The 21,498-nt window shown below is 31.5% G+C and overlaps 1 protein-coding gene across 1 annotated transcript; it reads right to left on the bottom strand.

Annotated features, from left to right (window-relative positions):
* Positions 1–1,830: 1,830 nt before the first annotated feature.
* LOC109800483 (mitogen-activated protein kinase kinase kinase 5) lies at positions 1,831–10,572 on the bottom strand. The gene is made up of 11 exons (XM_020361263.3): positions 10,090–10,572; positions 9,183–9,803; positions 8,909–8,996; positions 8,691–8,753; positions 8,427–8,590; positions 8,188–8,263; positions 3,161–3,220; positions 2,960–3,085; positions 2,513–2,722; positions 2,329–2,426; positions 1,831–2,229 (listed from the first exon to the last, which is right to left on the bottom strand). Exons 1-11 carry the CDS (start codon positions 10,422–10,424, stop codon positions 2,181–2,183), a joined length of 1,890 nt encoding a protein of 629 aa, XP_020216852.1. The 5' UTR covers positions 10,425–10,572; the 3' UTR covers positions 1,831–2,180.
* Between the last annotated feature and the right edge of the window lie 10,926 nt (positions 10,573–21,498).

Raw genomic sequence — 21,498 nt, 5'->3', positions numbered from 1 at the left:
TTATTTATTGATAATTTATTTTAATAATATTAAAAATTAATTCATAAATAATCATGATAAATAAAAATTGAATTAGATAAAAAGTTAAAAAAAATTAAAAATTCTTTCGTCAAAGAAAAGTTTCTAAAAACACACTCTCACAAAATAAATGTTTGTGTTTTTTGGTTCGTTCCTGGCCCCAAGATAGGGATTAAATGCTTGTGTTTAATATATAGGGATTAATTTTATTTATGTTTATAGTATTTTAATGTGTATACACATGATAATTTTTTTATATGTAATTTAAAATTTATAATAAATATTTTTAATGTATAAAATATACTATAATAAAAATTATAATGAACAAATATTTTTAAATATAAATTATAATTTTATAATATAATAAATATGTTATATATATATATATATATATATATATATATATATATATATATTGTAAGCCCCACACAAAAAAAGGTATTCTTTCCACACACAAAAATATAATGGTGTGGTTGGATGAGAAATTTTAAATTCTTGGTATTTGAATTACTTTGATTTCAATTTCTATCATTCTTAAAATATTTTGTTTAGATAAGTCAACTCAAATTCCTTAAATTTTAAATTGTTAGGTTGAATGTGATAATTTTATTCCACCATGATAAAATTGATTTTAAAAATATATTTATATGTTGATATTTTTAAATTAAATTTTATAAAAATAAATATTAGCTAATTTTTAAATATTTAATAATCTTAAAAATTAATATTAGATAATATTTAATAATTTTAAAAATATTTTTGAGTATTCAATAATTAAAAATATGAAAAGATAATAGATAAAATAAAATATATAAGTGAAATAAAAAGAAAAAAAAATATGAGAAATTTTAAATTCTTATTTTTTTTAGGAGAATTTGAAATTCTACTATTTTAAAGAATTTTACAAATACTTGAATTACAAATTATTTATAAATTCTCCATCCAAACAAGGTATTTTATCTAAAAAAATTTGAAATTCTTTAAACAAATGAATTACACCATTTAAATTTCCTATCCAAACACGTTGTAAAGAAAAAAGTGGATCATTTTTATGTAAAAAGTTATATTTGACTTTATTATTTTTTTAAAAATGTTTTTGACATTATATATACTCACACATACACTTACATATACATACATAGATACATATATATATATATATATATATATTTATTTATTTATTTTTACTTCATGAGTAAGTTTTGATAAATTTATTGTAGTTAATAATTCATATTTTATATTAAATTTTAATTATCTAACAGTTAAATTAAAAGAATTTTAATGTTTAGATCCAATTTGAAAATTTTAAAAAAAAATTATATAATACTTTGTTATATAAATTCAAATCAAATCAATGTATAAAATTTTTCATAATTATTTATCAATTTGAATTAAAGAAACGAAATATTAAATAATTTTAAAAAAATTTAAGAACCCTAACCTTGATTTATATATTAAGAACTTTTAATTTAACAGTTAAATAATTAAAATTTAATGTAAAATATGAATTATTAAAAAAAAATAGATCTTCTTATATTTATTTATTTATTTAATATTTTTTTTGCGTTCACTTTGTTTTGTCCTTATGATTCTTTTCTATATATATCTAGACCATACTCAAACATACATTATCAACAGAAACGGATGCTGTTACTCATAATAATTAATTTAGATGCCAGATGGAGCTAAAAGTATAATTGTGCCTTTCTGTTCCTTCTTTCAACTCTTTTCTTATCCGGAAATTTTGTTAAAAAGCAAAAACTGGTGTATACTGATATTTTTGGTGAGTCTGTAATGAATAATCATCCAACCTTATGAAGAAAAAAAAAATGGTGTTATTGTTGTTAATATTGTTTTTTACAGGACTCTGTGTTGCTGCTGGATCACTCTAAGATTATACAAAATCTGCTTCTACATTCTCATTCTGTAAACTCCATAATGAACAACAAGCTTGTTACTTACAGGGGCATCAATGGGAAAGAACCTGCAACATCTACAGGTGCTCTAAGCCACCTAAAACAAAGTTCATTGGCTTATGTGTGAGAACTTCTCCCAGCGCAGTCATTTGAAAATATCATTTTTTTTTAGCTATTGCCATTTTTGACATCGACACATAAATCTCATCGAAAATGTTGATGGCGAGCATAGAGGGTGAGCATGAGCTAGGAAGTACTAGTTGAAGAGAAGAGTGGGTAGGGCACTGAGATTCCACTGTCACGTACACGATATATATTTTGTTAGATATTTGCATTGCCATTGCATGAAGGTACAGTCTGTGAAGTAATTAATAATGAGAATTGAAATCCTCACCTATCGGTCGCTGATTTTCCTTTAGCAATCTGTGAACTAGAAATAAAAATCTGATCAGGTTTAGTGTCAACAAACACATCTCTGGGACAATGCGTATCCTGCCAACATATGATAAACTTAATTAATACCAAACACCATGGTTTGACAAATATAAATAAGAAACAACACAACATATTTATATTACCATCAAGGTTTTTCCATTATACAGCTGCGTGGAAGATGAAGCATCTTCCTCTTGTACGTTTTTAGGAAATCGATGATCTAGTAACATTAATGCAGTTGGCCTCTCTGCTGGATTTCTCATAAAGCAAAGCCTTAGGAAATCTTTACCATCGGCTGATAATGTTTCTGGTATAGGAGGGGTATCCATCATAACCTTGAACATAGCTGCAGCCTGCATAATTACATTAGAATTTAAGCTTAGTTAATTACATTAGAACATAGCTTAAAGCATATTGTATACATATGCTTTAAGCTGCTGGTTGTTAAATCAATATCAAAGTTTAGGATAGGAAAGAGTGTGTTAGAAAGCTAATACTGAAAGAGAATTATAATTATGCTACATGGTGCTGAAGTGGCATGAATAATAGAAATTGATAAAAGAGAAGAAAAAAATTCTACAGATGCTTACTCCTTCGTACTCACTCCAAGGAGGCTTCCCTGTGAACATTTCAATAATTGTACAGCCCAAACTCCAAATATCAACGGCAAAAGCAAGATCAGAGCTGTTGTCTTTTTGCACAACCGCTTGCATAAGCTGTATGAGGAACGAGTATGAGTATAAATAGAGAACTCATGAGACACCTCGGAGTAATATAGAGATAGAAAGTACCTCTGGAGCCATCCAATATGGACTTCCCTTCAGAGAAAGATCTGCAACATGTCCAGTTAGCTGTGGACATAGAAATCCCAAAAATATTATAATTAAGGAACCAAGGGGCTACATGCAACAGTAGTGTTGGTGAAACCAACAAGTAATTCAAGAGAAACCATAATTAGACGTCATGAAAAATTCGAACCAAAGTATAGATAGTGTTACAATATGTATATATATACCCCTTCTCCCCTTCTCCCCTTCTTGGTAATATACACAATTATTCAACACACATATTACCACCTCTATCTTTTTCTCTCTTCTTCACATGGTATCAAGAGCTTAACTCTCCACCACCGCCTGCTGCCGCCGCCTCCGCGCGCTGACCTCCCCGCCGCACTTGGTGAGTGCGTAGATCCAGCCAGGTTCGTCATCTCGGAGGTCTTCCCCGTCGCCTCCTGCTCAGCCGCGCCCGTCTCCTCCGCCAGAATCGCCGCGCTCGGGCCGCTGCTCTTCGTCCTGCACCGCTTCCGCCGCCACCATCTCTTCTCCGACGCAGCTGCCTCGCCTCCGCCGCCATCATTCCCTCCGGCCAACGAGAAGAGGTGCCTCCGCCTCCACCGCTCCGTGACCGCTTCTCCGATCTCAGGCGCGACATCCAGCGCTCCACCGCTCCGTGACCGCTTCTCCGATCTCAGGCGCGACATCCAGCGCGACCTCCGCCGGTGCCACTCGCGGATCTGGATCCCCTCTTCCGTCTCGCTGCCTGGTCGCCGCCGCTGCTGCCACAGTCATCGTTGTCGTCGCGCACTCCGCGGTACGGTTTTTCGCCTTCACCGCTGCATCCGCCGCGCGCGCCTCCTCTACGCGCCGCTCTCCGACATCCTCGCCGCCCTCCGCCGCCTCTTCCTGCACCAGATCGAGCCGCCTCACGCGGCTGCCACCCTCATGGACAGCGTTGCCAACCTCGAGGACGTCGCCCCCGCACCCACGCGGCTGCCTCCGCTCACCCCCGCGGTGCCTGCTCCGGTGAGTTCTCCCCGGTGGCTACTTCCGTGACTGCGCCGATCGCTTCCGTGACTGCGCCGATCTGCCCTCCTTGTCGATCTGCAGTTTTGCAGATTCGGTTCTGAACTGGTACACTAAACCAGGTTCAAAAAAAAAAAAAAAAAAAAAAAAAAAATTCTATTTTTGCTTGTATTTTTCATTTCTTAGCTTCATTTTACCAAATTTTATTCCTATAGCTTAATTTTCTCAATTATCATGTCAAATTTGGATGTTATTCACCCTATTCCTACTTGCCCGCCTCGTTCGGCTCACACTCGATCCCAACGTCGTTCTGCTGGTTCATCTCCATCTAGGCCTGCTCTTGCCACTACTCCAATCAATGAAGGGAAATCTTCTGATGCACAAGCACTTGTTTCTGTTGGTGATCTCGAGTCTATTCTCAAGCAGGTTCTCTCTATCTCCTCCGGTAACCCTTCTACTGCTTTAGCCACAACACCAGGTAACATCCGTTGGTATTTTGACTCTGCCTGTTGCAACCATATGACTTCATCATCACATGTTTTTTCTGACATGTCCTCTAGAGATCCTATTAGTCATATTCACACTGCAGATGGCTCTCTAATGGAAGTGAGCCATAAGGGACCTATTTCTATACCTTCTCTTAGTCTACCTGATGCTTATCAAGTTCCCAAATTAAATTTTAACCTTATTTTCGTTGGTCAACTTTGTGATCTTGGTTATACTCTCACATTTTCTTCCACTGGTTGTACTGTACAGGATCCGCGGACGGGGAAGATCATTGGGAATGGGCGTAAGATCGGAAGGATGTTTGAGCTTACCACACTTCATGTTCCCTCATCCAATAATCTATGTGCTGCTTCAACGCCCTCTTCCATCCATCTTTGGCATCAACGTCTTGGTCACACCTCTCTTAGCAAATTACGTCCCCTTATTTCCATGGGTAGTTTAGGCTCCACTAAAGAAGATAAACTTGATTGTTCTGCTTGTCAAACTGCTAAACAAGCTGCTTTACCATTTAATGACAGTATTTCTTCTTCTGCTTCCCCTTTTGATCTTGTGCATTCTGATGTTTGGGGACCGGCTCCAACCCCAACAATGGGTGGTCGTCGGTACTTTGTTATTTTCATTGATGACTTTTCTCGTTTTACATGGATATATTTGATGAAATCTAGATCAGAAATTCCTCAAATTTATATTAATTTTGCCACTATGATTAGAACTCAATTTTCAAAGTGCATCAAAACCTTTCGTCGTGACAATGCCTCTGAATATCGTGATTCTAAGCTTTTGCATTTTCTTGCTGAACAGGGCACTACATCTGAGTTTTCCTGTCCAGGTACTTCTCAACAAAATGGGCGTGCTGAACGAAAGCATCGTCACATTCTTGATTCCATCCGTGCCATGCTTATTTCCTCTTCTTGTCCAGAACGCACTTGGGGTGAAGCTGCCCTTACTGCTGTTTATGTCATTAATCGTCTTCCCTCCTCTGTTTTGGGTGATAAGACTCCTTTCGAGCGTCTTTTTGGAACTACTCCGAGTTATGAGTCTCTTAGAGTCTTTGGTTGTGCATGTTTTGTTCTTCTTCAGCCTCATGAATATACCAAACTTCAGCCTCGAGCTCGTCTTTGTTGCTTTCTTGGCTATGGCACCGAACACAAAGGTTATCGTGTTTGGGATCCCATATCTCAACGCATTCGTATCTCCCGTCATGTTGTTTTCTGGGAACACAAAATGTTCTCCTCTCTCTCTACGTTTAAGTCTATTCCATCCACCTCTACTCCATTATTCACTAACCCTTCTATAGATCTTTTTCCTCATGACTTTGATGCAGGTTCCTCTGATGAGCTTACAGGGGCTTCCGATCTTCCCATAATTCCGAATGAGCTCGCCCCTGCCGTTGATCCTGTGGTTCAAGATCCAGTTCTTCCACCGCCTTCTGATCTTCCTCCTAGGGTAAGAAAACCCCCTTCTTATCTTCATGATTACCATTGTTTTTCTACCATAATGTCTCACTATGAACCCCAGACATATCGAGAGGCTTCTGCAGATCCTAAGTGGCGAGAGGCCATACAAGCTGAACTACAGGCTTTAGAAAATACCAACACATGGGATCTTGTCGATCATCCTCCTGACAAGAATCTTATGAGCTGCAAATGGGTTTTCAAGGTAAAGACTTATTCTGATGGTTCCATTGAGCGCTATAAGGCGCGTTTGGTTGCAAGGGGTTTTACTCAAGAATATGGCATTGATTATGAAGAGACTTTTGCTCCTGTTGCTCGTCTCACTTCTCTTCGTACTCTCCTTGCTATTGCTGCCTCAAAGAAATGGTTTATTGATCAAATGGATGTCAAGAATGCCTTCCTTAATGGTGATTTAGATGCAGAAGTCTACATGCAACCTCCACCAGGTTACTCTTGTCCTCCGCACAAGGTGTGTCGCCTTCGTAAGGCTCTCTATGGTCTTAAACAGGCTCCTCGTTCCTGGTTTGCTAAATTTCATGACACCATTGCTCAACTTGGGTTCACTTCTAGCACTTATGACAATGCACTTTTTATCCGTCGCAATGATCATGGTACTGTTATACTTCTTTTGTATGTTGATGATATGATTATCACGGGTGATGACTCTAATGGTATCTCTGAACTTAAGCAATTCTTAAATCTGCACTTTGAGATGAAGGATCTTGGTTCACTCAGCTACTTCTTGGGCATCCAGATTCTCTCTTGTGATGATGGTTTATTCCTCTCCCAGGCCAAATATGCTTCTGATCTTATCTCTCGAGCAGGACTCACAGATTGCAAAACTGAGTCTACTCCTCTCGAAACTCGTGCTCATTTCACTCCCCTTGATGGTACTCCGCTTGAAGACCCGACACTTTATCGACAGTTGGTTGGGAGCTTGATTTATCTCACAGTCACTAGACCAGATATTGCATATGCTGTTCATTTGGTTAGTCAGTTCATGTGTGCTCCACGATCCACACACTTTGCTGCTGTTCTTCGTATCATCAGATATGTCAAGGGCACTATCTTTCACGGTCTCCATTACTCAGTTGATTCCCCATTGATCCTTCGTGCTTACTCCGATGCTGATTGGGGTGGTGATCCCACTGACCGCCGTTCTGTTACTGGTTTTTGCATTTTTCTTGGTGACTCCCTTATTTCTTGGCGTAGCAAGAAGCAACAACTTGTTGCACGTTCTAGCACTGAGGCCGAATATCGTGCTATGGCTGATACCACTTCTGAGATTGTCTGGATTCGTTGGCTTTTAGGTGATCTTGGGTTTCCCCAATCTTCTCCTACTGATTTTTTTTGCGACAATCGTAGTGCTCTTCAGATTGCTCACAATGATGTTTTTCATGAGCGCACCAAGCACATTGAGATTGATTGTCATATTACTAGACAACACGTTGTTCGTGGTACTCTTAATCTCATTCCGATTAGCACTGTTGATCAACCAGCTGACTTGCTTACTAAAGCACATCATCCTGGTCGTTTTCGCACATTAGTTTCCAAACTCAAGTTGGTATCTTCCTTACCTACTTGAGTTTGAGGGGGGATGTTACAATATGTATATATATACCCCTTCTCCCCTTCTCCCCTTCTTGGTAATATACACAATTATTCAACACACATATTACCACCTCTATCTTTTTCTCTCTTCTTCACAGATAGAACTTGGAGACACATCACTTCTCATTTCTAAACAACTCACTAACCAAAATGTTAACACTAAAACATCAAGAATCCAAGATACATGTTCAAGCAATGGAAATTAACAGATGTACTCGATATTCTGCATGAAGTTTCCTTAGATAACTAGGACTTTCGGATTTAATGGTTAATAAAAATTCAAGAGAGAAATTTCCAAAACAATAAATTTGGTCTGATAATTAAGTGCCTGCATTTGTAATGAAAATTCTCTCCTTGAGAATCTTTTAATCATAGTGTAAAGATAATCATGATAATAATTAGAAAATTAGCAATTCAAAACAGAAAAGGAATTTTACAACTCACGTGTTTGGCCATCCCAAAGTCAGCAAGCTTAACAACACCAGCTGAATCAACAAGTAAGTTAGCCCCCTTGATGTCCCTATATACATACCACAAAAGAAAAATAATTAGTAATAATTTCTGGAATTTTTTTTTGCTATTTCTTTTATAATATTTACAGAAAAAACAGTTAAAGATTTCTTATATTAGTTGGACACGGAACTCATGCAATGCAACACATCAAGCACGTACGTGACCAGTACCTATGAATTGTTTTCTTGCTATGCAAGTAAGCCAACCCCGAAAGAATATGGCGCGTGAAACTCCTCACAACACATTCTGTTATTGCACCACAATGTTCACGAACGTATTTATTCATTGACCCGGGATGGATATATTCCAAATAAATATAAAACCTGTCCTCTACCTATTCAAAACATAATCCAACGACATTAGAAGGTTCTGTGGGGGCAGTTCTATAAATAAAGATTCATCGTGCACACCTAATCATGAATAGGAATCCTTACTATTTCGCTACCATAATACTGCACAATGTTTGGATGTTTCAGATGGCTAAGAACTTTAATTTCCTGAAAAACGTAGGAGAAAATAATTTTGGATAAATGAAACATTTCAGATAGTTAACGTGAGATAATATCTTAATCACAAAATACATGACAGATAGTATATATATACAACATATATAATGAATGAATAGTGTATGTTAAGTAATGAGATGAATAACCTGCTCTAACTGCTTTATGCACTCTGCAGATTTTGGATCATCAGAAAATATTTCTGCTTCCTTCATTGCACACAATGCTCCGGTTTTTCTGTGAGAAACGAAAATGTGTTTGAGATAAGGGAAGAGGTTAAAGTAATTGTTTATGAAACATGTTGTATAGAGATGAATTATTAAAAATAATACTTGACTAGCAAAACTATATTAATCTTTAGTTATGAGATATGGAACATTACCGACAGAAAAAAAAAAAACCTAATATTTGTATATTACATACCTATTGGTGGCAACATAAACTGATCCAAAAGTACCACGGCCAATGAGTTTGCCTTTTTGCCATTGGTTTATCATTGGGTGGCATTCTGTCTTAGCGAGGGGTGGGGAAAAGGTGGGAGGTGGTGAAGGTAAGGGAGCCCAAGGAGGCAAGGGTAAGGGGTGGACAGTGAGAGTTTCACGTCGTGCTATTGAGGTGTCAAGGGATAACCTGGGGGGTATGGAGGAACAAGAAGGGGAAGGGGCAGTTGGGCTTTTTCCCCGTGGGCTATGATGGGGAGAAGGAGGGTTATCCGAAGTGCGTAGTGCGGATATGTCAAAGAAAGCAGGGGGTGGTGAAGGGTCGTTTATGGGCATCTCTGGTGCGGACCAGAACTGGTTGGCTTTGGGTGAAACGTAATAGTAGGGTATGAAATCGTCAGTTTTTGCATTCTTTGGGCTTATTATGGGACTCCCAAAAGGACTCGTTGGAGCACTTCTTGTAGGGATGCTTGTCCACAAGGTACTATCTCCTTGACATTGACCTTGACCTTGACCTTGACCCTGACCCGTCATCAACCCTGTCCCTGTTGACCTTGTTTCCACCTGCGCCATGTTTTTTCTTGTCTCTTGGCTCGCAAAAACACTGTCCACACAATTCCACAACGTCACAACACAAATCATGCAATCCCATGGGATGATAAATATATATGACACATAAAATTATTATAAATAATAAAGTGGTATGACATGAGAAGCTAACAAACTAGGTCAAACCAGAAAAATATGACTCCTTAGAGAGCTATGCAATAAAAATAATTGCATGCATGCATGCATAATTAGATTGAAGAGAAGCACAAAATGGTTAAAAAGTGAACCTGTAAAATAGTTTTAATAATTAGGGTAGAACATGCATAATGAAAGGGAATAACCTGCGCATTTTGAAACCGGCGGTGAGGGAAACGTCGACGGCGGCGGGCGTGTCGGCGGCATCTTTGGGGAAGCGGTCTCTGGGCAAGGGCAAGGGCTGAGGCACGAGGGAGGAGCGATCAACGGTGCTGGAGGAGCGAGACAAGGCCAAGGGGGGCCCTACGACGGCCTCTAAGTCGGTGACGTGGCGGAGCTTCCTGGAGCGCGTAGACTTCTTGGCGCTGCCGAAGAACCAGATGGAACGCGTGCTCTTCCTTGGCTCCGGGAGAGACGAGGATGAGGATGAGGAATGGGAATGATGAGAAGGGGAGAAGTGGAGGGTGGGTAACCAACGCATGGCGATGGATGTAAATGTAATGTAATGTACAATGCTGCTTCATTCTGCGTCCACCATGGCCATTACAAAACAAATGGAAATGGAATTCTCTTCTCTTCTCTTCTCTTTTGTTTTATTTCAACAAGAAAGACGCTTTTAGCCTTTTACATTACAACGGATGGTGCTTGGGGTTCCAACCTTTTCTCGAAATAAAACTCATTGTCCAGTGGTCATGACAAGATTAACACGCATAATACTTTCATTTCCGGTAATATGTCACCAATATAATACGTTTTCCAACGTTTTCTTTTCTTTTTTTTTTTGTGGAAATTTGCAAAATATTTTTTTTAATAAAATATTGTGTATTTTCACACCCTTTTATTTTTAAATTTTTCTATATGAAATGAACAGAATTCTTTTTTTATTTTTTGTCACATCTTTTTATTAACAAAATTTTTCTCCATCAAAGGAGCGGGATTTTTTATTCTCCTGTTTCTTTGCTATCTCGTGGGTTCTTCTAAACATGTTTAGAACCCTTCTACTTACGTCAATCAAAAGGCAAAGGCTCCAGACCCTACCCGGGCCTTGAACCATCACCATTTTCTCAGCCCATTCTTTCTGGGCTTTTGAAATTCGGCCCGACTTGTGCCTTTTATTGACAAAAAAGTATAAAATAAAGTAGGTTTTGAAACTTATATTTATCATACTGCTATCATTTATGTGAAAAAAGTTGGATCCTCACTAATGCTGATGCATATTATTATTTGGTACCACCCGCCTTACCCGCTAACGTGTCATACGAAAACCCCAAAACATTTTGCTTGAAGGGTAATAATGAAGAATTTTTATTCATTACACATATCAAAATAAATAAATAAAAAATTATTATTATTTTATGAAGTTAAGCTAGATTAATTTTGTTTGTTAGAATAAAAATGATACAGTACAAAAATCACTTTTTACATGATATTATTAAAAGTATAAAATGGAAAAGGAGATAATTAATATTACATTGAAGTTAATATGATACTTATTTTGTAACTTATTTTTTCCTTTTAATTGATACTTATTATGAAACAATAAGAGTAATAGAGAATCGAGGAAATACACTATAAAATATATTTGATAGAGAAAAAGAAAATGAGAAAAATAGAGTGAAAGAGAAAATCAAACAAGTGAATAAAAGAGAAATAAAGTGAAATTTATTTAATATAAAAATTAAATAAATATTTTTATTATAATAATTAAAAATAAATAAATAAATATCATATATATATATAATTAACTAGTTTTGAGAGGAATTTTTTATAAAAATTAAGTACACTTATATTATATTTATATATATAATGTTTGGTAAGTAAAATTGAGTCAAATTAGATAATTTTAAATTTCAACTAATGGATAGTGATGTTTGGTCTTAGAATTTCTAACATATTATTAACTTTCTACCCACTAGTCATAGAAGTATCATCCTTCATATGTCATTTGATTACTAAAAAAATTCTACTAAACAATCTATCAAATAATTTTTATTTATTTATTTATTCTCAACTTCTATCTTATCAAGAAAGATAAAGAGTTAAAAAATTAGAAATAATAGTTTTGATTTAAAAAAAAACTACGTAATTTGTCTAATTTTTTATGATAAAATACAATAATAATATGAACAAAATTTAAGTACAAAATTCTTGATTTTATTTTTTAATCAAAATGGAAGTTCTATTTTAATAATATTTATAATATATTATGAATATCTACATTAAATATGGATGGTTATTATTTAAATGAAGCTCCAATTCTAATCCCACTTTATTTCTAATTAATATTACACCTTAGTTTTGTCCTAATAACAATTTACACCCAAGGCTTTATGTTTAGCCATCTTATTCATGTGTGTGCATTAATTTGTACTTTTGAAGGTGGAATCATTTTGACAATGACTGTGAAAGCTCACCCTCTTAAAACCCGATTGCTCTTTTTACTCTAATAAGTTAACAATCGCTTTTCTGTTTTTTAAGTTGCAGTCGCTTTTCAACCCAAATACCTTTCGGGGCCATCCATTTTTTAGCTACCACCCTTTTCCACGCTACGTGCTGTGTATTTGTTGGAAAGTTTTTCGTGTTTTTCAATTAGAGAAACATTTTTTCAACTAAATTATTTTTTTATATTTTATTTTTAAAGAGGACTTTTTAAAAAATTATGTATATACAGAATGAATAAAAAGTATAAAATAAAACAATTATACACCCTATCAATTACTTAATATGTATATAATGAAATTATTTTAACAAACACACCTTGATGAATAAATTAGCACTGACGTGAAATTCTTGCATCTGAGTTTTAAAATTTATAAATATTGGACATATTTTCGAGACGTTAAAAATAATTGGTTTTGTTTCTATTTTTTTTTTATTTACGTTATTAGCTAAATGTATTACGTAAATAGTTAAATAAATCAATGGACAGTAAACTATATATAATGATTCATAAATTAGCCGATTGTATTAATGTTTGAAAGAATTTATTTGTAAGTTATTTGAGTTTATCTTTTGACAAGAAGGTTTGTATAAGTGTTTTGAAGATTTTAAGAAGATAGCTTATGTTTTCATAAACTATTTTTAACTAATATCAGTAAGTTTTGGAATGTACTTAATTTATGACAACAATTTAATCTTATTTTTTTAATTACAAAAACATAATAAAATACTTTCTCAATTACAATGCTTAAACTACAATTTTTTGATTTTTTTAAATAATATTATTTGGCATAAAATATTAATCAATTTTATCAATCATTAATCTCTGTTAAGAAATTAATTGCAAGTTTGTACTCTATCTAGTCCTGATTATAAGGCATATATAATTTAGAAGAAGTTGATAGTTCAATTTATTAAAAGCTTTACAATTTATGCAAAGCATTAATTTTAGTTTTCATTTTATACTCATATTTAAGGTTGTGAGAATATATGTTTCTCTTTCACCTCTTAAACACTCTTCCATTATTATTTATCATTTTTATTGATACTAATAATTTGTACATCTCTCATGAAAATTTTATGATGGTAAAATTAGTAAGTTACAATTGTATTCTATAAATTTAATAAAATTAACTAACATAACTACTTATATTTGTTTGTATTGTTTGATTAAAAATATTTCATAATATAGAATACAAAGAATAATTGATTATCTTTTCTAACCACAAAACTCAAATTTGAAATCGATTTTTTAAGGATTCAATTTTTTTATTTTAAAAGAACTGAAATAAAATAAAAATATATTACTTTCAATGCGAAATCTTACTGGCTTTCCAAAATGCTAGCAATAATTAATTGCATAAAATAACGAGTTCTCCGATATGATTCAACTGTTGCCAAAAACTTGTTCCCTTTGTAGTAGAATTAAACATAAAGGCTCAAAATCAACGATCCTTCGGGGTGCTCATAAAAGAATTGTCGCTTCTTGGAGGTACAACTTTTAGATGATTGCAAGCAACCTCAAGAAAGGAGAGTAATTCTGCCAAACATTTTAGCTTTGTGGGACAAAAATTGCTCGCCATTGCCAACATGTTATTCAACTTTAAACGTCTTGCTGGCATTGGTTGTTCTCTCTTTCCAATAAGTGGCGTGTACTATTAGTGAAGTTCTTTCCCAAATTCATCGTACTCTAATCACATGTTTCAAAAATATGCTTTTATAAAGTATAACACTACAGAAATTCATTATAGTGAGCTATTCACGGTGACCTTTTGAAATTTTTAGTAATGCAAAATCATCACAATTCTGTTAGTAATGTGTGATAAATTTACCGACAGTTTAACATTCAATATCATTATAAGAAACCCGACTTAATAATAAAAAGTGTAGTAGTATAAACAAATATTTTTAATTTAAATATTATTGCCTTCACTAAAAATTTTGATAAAAAAAACTTCAATAATATTGCAAGCTTACTTTTATAATCTGAACAAACTCCCAACCCCTCTCTCGTTCCCTTGTAATTCAATGATTATATAATGTTTTGACCGTAAATTTGTTAGTATCGTTAGAGTTATCGCGTTCAAAATATTGTCTACTTTGATGTTTATTAAATTATTGTGATTTTATGCTTGAAAAGACATCTCAATAAGTTAAGAACAAAAGATATTTATAAATTATCTTGGACCTCAACTTCTAAATAATGTCAGACTTTTAAATATATTAAAAGAGGTTATAAGTTGAGGTTAAGGGACAAGAGTAACCTAGACTCTCCTTTTAGTATCAATATTTTAACTGTAATTTTACTAGTGTTGTTAGGATCACTGTGTTCAAAAAATTATCGATTTTAATACTTATTAGGTCATCAAGAGTTTGTTCTTAAAAATGAATTTTCGGTACATTAAAGAAATTATCCTTAATCTTGACTATATAGTAAAGTGAACTTTTACATATCAAAATAATGTTTGTATCTTTTCCTATAATTATTATCTCCAATGAAGAAAGTGGTTAAAGAAAACATTAAATTGATTACAAACTTTAGAATTAAGATGCTCATAGTGTTAATTATCAAGAAAAAAAATAACTCACAACTCTGGAAACAAATCATAACTATTTCTTGATTTTTAAATTGATAAATCATTTAAAATAAGAGGTCACTAACGTCATGGTGCAATTAAATTAAATTGATCTTAAAGTAGATAAAGTGTGTGTTTGGTGTGAGATTAGATTTTATAAAATCAAGTTAAAATATCTGTTAACCTGATTTTAATTAAGTTTTTATATATTTGATTGGACTACTAGTCTAAAATTGATTTTAAATTAAAATAATTTTTACATTGAGTCAAAAGATTATACTTAATTTTATTACTGACTTGTTTTGTAATAAAAAAACATACAAACATAAATTATACTGCATCAAAATGAATTTCACCAAAATTAACTTCACAGAATCAATGTTATGACCTTGAAAGACAATGTTAAGCTTTCCTTTCCAGATAGAAAACTAAGAAAAGTAAAGAGTGTGAATGAGTGGGTGAGAGGAGAGGACAAAAAGGTGGTAAAATGAGACAAGAGATCAGAGAAGACCAGGGGACGTTATTGATGGCATCAGAATATTCATGTCATCCATTTAATAGTAATAATGACAATAAAGTTTCATCGGTATTCATTCCATCATGTCAAATCCATGCACGTGATGGACTCCCCAGTTCTCCTCTTCCTCATTTATAAGTCAACAGCGACAAAAAGCATTAGCTAAAAGCAAATGACAAGGAGAAGAAGAATAAGAGAATTCAAGTTTGCAAATTAATAATTGAGTCATATGAGACAAAACCCAGAGCTGTCATGCGAGTGAATGTTGCTGCAGGGTCACCTGCTCAATTCTCAATCTCATGCAACAACAAAATCATCGCATCACATCACATCTACTTAATTACATTTTTTTCTACTTCTTTTTACAAGTTTTATGAAATAATTTTTAAATTTTCATATACTTTGTCATCTATTAATTGACTTTCTGACGTTATTAAATAACTATGGCATGATATGCACTTATTAAGTTCATTTTATCATCTATCATGACTTATTTTTGAAGAAAATAATTTATTTTTGTATTTAAATTAACTAATTTATTTATTTTAAGCATCAAACATTTTTTCATGAGAACATTAATTTTTAAGTTTAATTTTCTTTCAATTTTATGATGTGTGCATATAATTATACATGTGGACGTATATTATGACAACCCATAAAGTCACTATATTTAGACGGTGCAACTATTAGTAGTGAAGAAATATATTCACAACTAATTATTTAGAATTATTATACAACCCATTTCTAGAAATAGATACTATAATATATACATGTAAAAATTTAAGCAACAATAAAGTAATAAAATTTCTATATAAGTACATAAATGTATTCAAAAATTCAAGTACTAAATAATAATCATTCTTCCTAATCAAATCCACTATATATCACTAGTCCAACTACACTAAAGTAGCATAAAAAAGATCAAACACTATCATCACCAACATGTCCAAAAGAACTTCATCAGTAACTTATTCTTACTTTGTATAATGATCGTAATCCAACCATATAAAAACATATAAGAGCAAACTAATGTTTGAAATAATCAACATAAATTGTATAGAAGTAGGAATTGCTACACTACTAATATAAACAACTCAACAAAATTTTATACACCTCATTAACTATACCAACTCCTTAACAACATTATCAACATGACATATAATAGCACAACTCATCAATCAACTTGAGCAACCCACCATATGGCATATGCACAACATACAATTACATGTGTCGTCACATATTCAATTATAAAGATCTCATACAACATAGATAAGCAGTCTAAGTAGTTTGATCTCACTGAACTAACAATCTAATATTTTCAACCCAACTAAATTAACAACTAATTTGGATAAAAGTCCATAACAACATAATTTTTTTCAGATTTTCTCATTTAAACTTTGGTAATCTTGTATTCTTGTCAAAGTAGAACAACTTCGATGTGAACATACCATGACATTAGCTTGCATATCTAAGTCACCTATGGAATTAACACACTAACTACTCTCAAAATACTATACACTTCTAGTATGTAGTTAGGTATTTTGGTCCTCTAACCCTATACATTACTCTAATTTGTTCATTTCATACATGTATGCTTCAACTTTGCCAACATACAAATCAACGGTAGTCAATTGTAGTTGGTATACTTCAACTTGCTCACATACCGCGTCAACTAAAAATAAAGGGTTACAAAATATATATAACTTGTATTATTATAAAATTAAAATTTTATATAAATATATCACAAGTAAAAATAAAAATTAAAAACAATATAATAATTTTTCAATTACATATTCAAAATTCAATTACTCAAACCAAACCAATTCATTAACGTTAACCAAATTTATTTTATTTGTTTTCAGAAGAAAAAAAAATAAACATCAAGCCAACTCTATCTAATATGGTGGCTTCAAATTTTAATTTTACCATAAATTCGAACCATTCAAACCGATACAAATTTACATTTTTGAATTAGATATAAATTTTATTTTTTTTAATCAATACACATATAATAACAACAACCATATTAAATATTAAACTTAACTTATTTATGCTCCGTTTGAAGGAGGAAGAAAAATTGAAAAGAATAAAAGAGAATATATAATAATTGATTTGATAGAAAATAAAATAGAATATATGAAGTTTGTAATTGTTTAATAAATTAAATTTAATTAAAAAATAAATAAAAATTGATATTTTAAAATTATATTTTATATAATTAAAATTTTACTTTAAATAAATAATATATATAATTATCATTTTATTTCTTTTTTTATATTTATTTATCTAAGTAAATTTTTATTTTTTTAAGATAATATAACAACATAATCGATTATGCTACTTTATATAACAAATTACTATAAATTTCCACTTTTATATTACATCAGCTCGATGGCTTATTTGAATATGGTAATTGTCCGTTCTTGTTCTACTGCAAGAGCATAATGTATTATCATTCTTATATATTCAAATATGGCGAGGGTTACATTTATTATTCTCATTAACCAAATTCTAATTCTCCAAAAATATATCCTTTGGAGAGGGTAATTTGCAAGGTGAGACTCACATTAAATTTCACACAATTTTTTTATAAAATCATTTCACCAAACAATACTGTTTTTTATTATATCAATTTTCTATTAATTCATCCCTTCACTTCAAATACACTTTAAATAGACCCCTTAAACAGAGTGTGAGATTGTGAATATCTATTTTAGTAATTTTGACATATTTTCTTTTTAAAAAAATTATGAGCATGTTTGTCAATACATTTAAGGAACTTGTAAGTTCATTTGATAAACTTATATGTTAGTTTGACCAAAATAAAATTATTTATTATGAGAGTTTATTTTAAGAGCCTACAATTTACTTCTATAATTTAATTAAAGTAACTTATAATTTATAAGTTTTTAAATTTGTTTATCTTTATTAATTTAGTTGAAATTCTTCTTTACCTTTTTAATTTGGAAACTTTTTTTTCCCTACATACTATATTAATTAGTTAGTTTATTAGTTAATTTTTACCAAACACTTTCTATTTAATTAGTAATGATTAACTTCTAAACTCCCAACGTCCTTATTTATAAAATATAGTTTATACACTTTCAATCATCTTATAAACTAATCTTATTGAAAACTTCTTATATCATAAGTATTTTTTACTATAAACAATACTATTTAAGTTAAATAAAATTAGTATGAATGAAAAAACTGTCTCATTAATATTTAACATATATAAGTTTCTACATTGACACAAATTTCAATATGTCATTGTATATAATAATAAAAAAAATTGACATAAGCTTAAGGTAAAAAGTAGAAAGGTATCAGATGTAGTAAGGCCATTTAGGCCATTTAGTTGTTGACATTGGTTGAGATGGCGTGGAATAATGAAGGTATCAGGTATGCTAGGGGCATGGTTAGAGTGAGGTTCCCTATTATTGTGGGGCAGATAAAAGATGGTTGATAATGGGATTGGGGGGTTTTGAAAGAGAAGGAATAAAGGAAAAGATGAAAAGACAATGATCCCAATTGGCAATTGCATTGCAACCCAACTCAAACAAAAATTGTACCACAGGAAGAGGCAGAGGGAATACATTAATGAGAAGAGTCCCTCTGTACGCAATTGCTCACCAACACACTGAGTCACTGCACACTCTGCACTCACTGTGACTCACCACCATCATTCTCCCACTCTTTTGCCCCCCTGTGATCTATCTTTCACCTAACCTTTTTCTCTTTCTCTTCTATAATTACCATCTGCATATTACTGTTATGTATAAATATAATTTCAGATTTATAAATGTCAAAAATATATATAAGGCTATTTATATTTAATATAATATTAACTTCAATTCTCAAAACTCACTTTAAACATCTAAAAAAATCTGTCTTGTGTTATATGTACAAAATTTAGTTATTATTTCTTATACTTTTAAGCTCAAATATTGAAGCGCAAAGAGGCTCAACAACTTCCTGAGGTGCCTCAATCAACTATAGATTTAGACAATAGATAGCTCTCTAAGATATAGAATTAGAGTCCAAACACGTTTAACAAACTCCTATCCAATTAAAGAGTCAATGTAAGTTGTAGACTTAATAAAAAAATCTTGATCAATCATAAATCTAGACACAATTTTCAATTTTTGTAAACTAAAAAAATATGAATTAGTTTTTTTAAAACGAGGAAATATGAATTATAGTTAAAAGAAAAAAAAATCCTTATTTATACATATTTAATTTCCTTTCACTTAGTGCTCATCTTTTCCTTAACTTTCTTCTCTAAAAACATGCAAAGCGACACAGTAAACGTAGATGTGAAATAAATAAACAATACCGTATCAAATAAAGAAGAAAAAAACCATTGAACGAAAACTTTATGTACAAGTAATGCAAAAACGATGGGTGGATGACAATTAGGAAGGGTTATGTATTGCGATTTACGAGGGAAGCTGAAGAAGGTAATGTGAGTTTTGAAATTATAGTATAGGATGGATTTGTCATTTGACTCTACTACGCGTGAATTTCAATGCATAATCATAAATTACGTTACTATTGAAATTGCAGTGTTTTTAAGACAATGAATTTTGATACGAGTAATATATACATGGGTTGGGTAGGTGCAAGCAAGCAGTGATATTATAAAGTAAGTTGCACGTGGCATGATTTCACCACTATATGGGATCGCGCAGGCCCTGACGTATAACCACAAGATTGAAACTTCAAGCCTGGGAAAGCTAAAGAGAAACATTAAATAAAAGCCTCCTTTGTCACCAAATTAAGATAACTAGGTAGTTTCGTAATCATATCATATGCATTTAAAAAACTAAGTAAGCGGTATTTAATACGCATAATAAATATTTTTAAATCTTACTCAATTTTTAACAATGTTCTAACTTTCAAAAAAAATTTAAATAAATGTTAATTTACACTTACTTATTTTTTAAAATAAATAAATTAGAAAAATATATTTATATTTATTTTTTAAAATTCATTTTGATATAACTTGCTTAAAAAAAATAAGTAGATGAAAATTAATAAACATTTGTAAAATTTGTTAACATGTACTTACTTATTTTTCAAAAAGAGTATATTAATAAGTTTAACTACAAATATATATATATATATATATATATATATATTAAATTATACACAAATATAACTTACTAATTTATACTTTCTAAATAAATAAATAAGTGTAAATTCTATCTTCACATGGTTAAAAAAATAGTCGAGCAAATAAAAAATACACTAAAAAAATGTTTATCGAAAATAAAATAGAAGAGAAGGGAGGATTTTCTTTAAAAGGTTTAATGACTAAGTATTGATCTTTTCGTTGGCAAATAATAAAAAATTATTAATATTTATTAAGTTTTAAAATTATTATTATAAAAGTCAACAAATTTATTTCTTTTAATTTTGTATATTAAAAATACTTAACTTTTTATTAAAATATAAATAAATTTCAATTTATTCAACTTCATTTAATATTTTTGTTTAAAAAAATCTCTAACATAATAAATGTAAATAGGAGCACTATCTAAAAAAACAATTATAATATCATAAAAAAGTACTATACTTTTATATGAATTATGAAAATTAAGATAATAAATAAGAGTATTATAAAAAAAATTTATAATATCATAAAAAAATATTGTATAAAAATTAAATAAAGTTAACCAACTTGCTTATTCTAGGTGAAATTATTATTATTTTTATATAAATTTGAATCTTATTGTTGTTATTATAATTTTTACTAATAAAATAAAGATTTAAATATATTTTGTCCTTATAAAATGAATGAGTTTTGATTTGAGATCCTGTAAATTTTTTAATTTTATTTTTTTTATCATTTTAAAATTTATAAATATTATTTTTGACCCATAAAAAATAAGTAATTAATTATGATTTTAGTTCTTGTAAAATACTTTTTATTTTATTTTTATTCTTTAAAATTTAAAGTCATTGTTTTTTTTCCCTAATAACCATTATAAGGTATATATATAACACTTACTTTAAGATTT

This window comes from Cajanus cajan, chromosome 11 (genome assembly GCF_000230855.2).
Source record: "Cajanus cajan strain Asha chromosome 11, NIPB_CcT2T_4, whole genome shotgun sequence".
Classification (NCBI taxonomy): Eukaryota; Viridiplantae; Streptophyta; class Magnoliopsida; order Fabales; family Fabaceae; genus Cajanus; species Cajanus cajan.
Note: the sequence above shows the minus strand (reverse complement) of the source record. Positions and strands in the feature narration are given on the sequence as shown.

Excerpts from the sequence above, each read along its gene's own strand:
- LOC109800483 (XM_020361263.3), bottom strand. The coding sequence starts at position 10,424 with ATGCGTTGGTTACCCACCCTCCACTTCTCCCCTTCTCATCATTCCCAT. Across the intron at positions 8,997-9,182 it reads GTTTATGTTGCCACCAATAG|AAAAACCGGAGCATTGTGTG; the intron begins GTATGTAATATA and ends CGTTTCTCACAG. Across the intron at positions 3,086-3,160 it reads CATATTGGATGGCTCCAGAG|CTTATGCAAGCGGTTGTGCA; the intron begins GTACTTTCTATC and ends TTCCTCATACAG.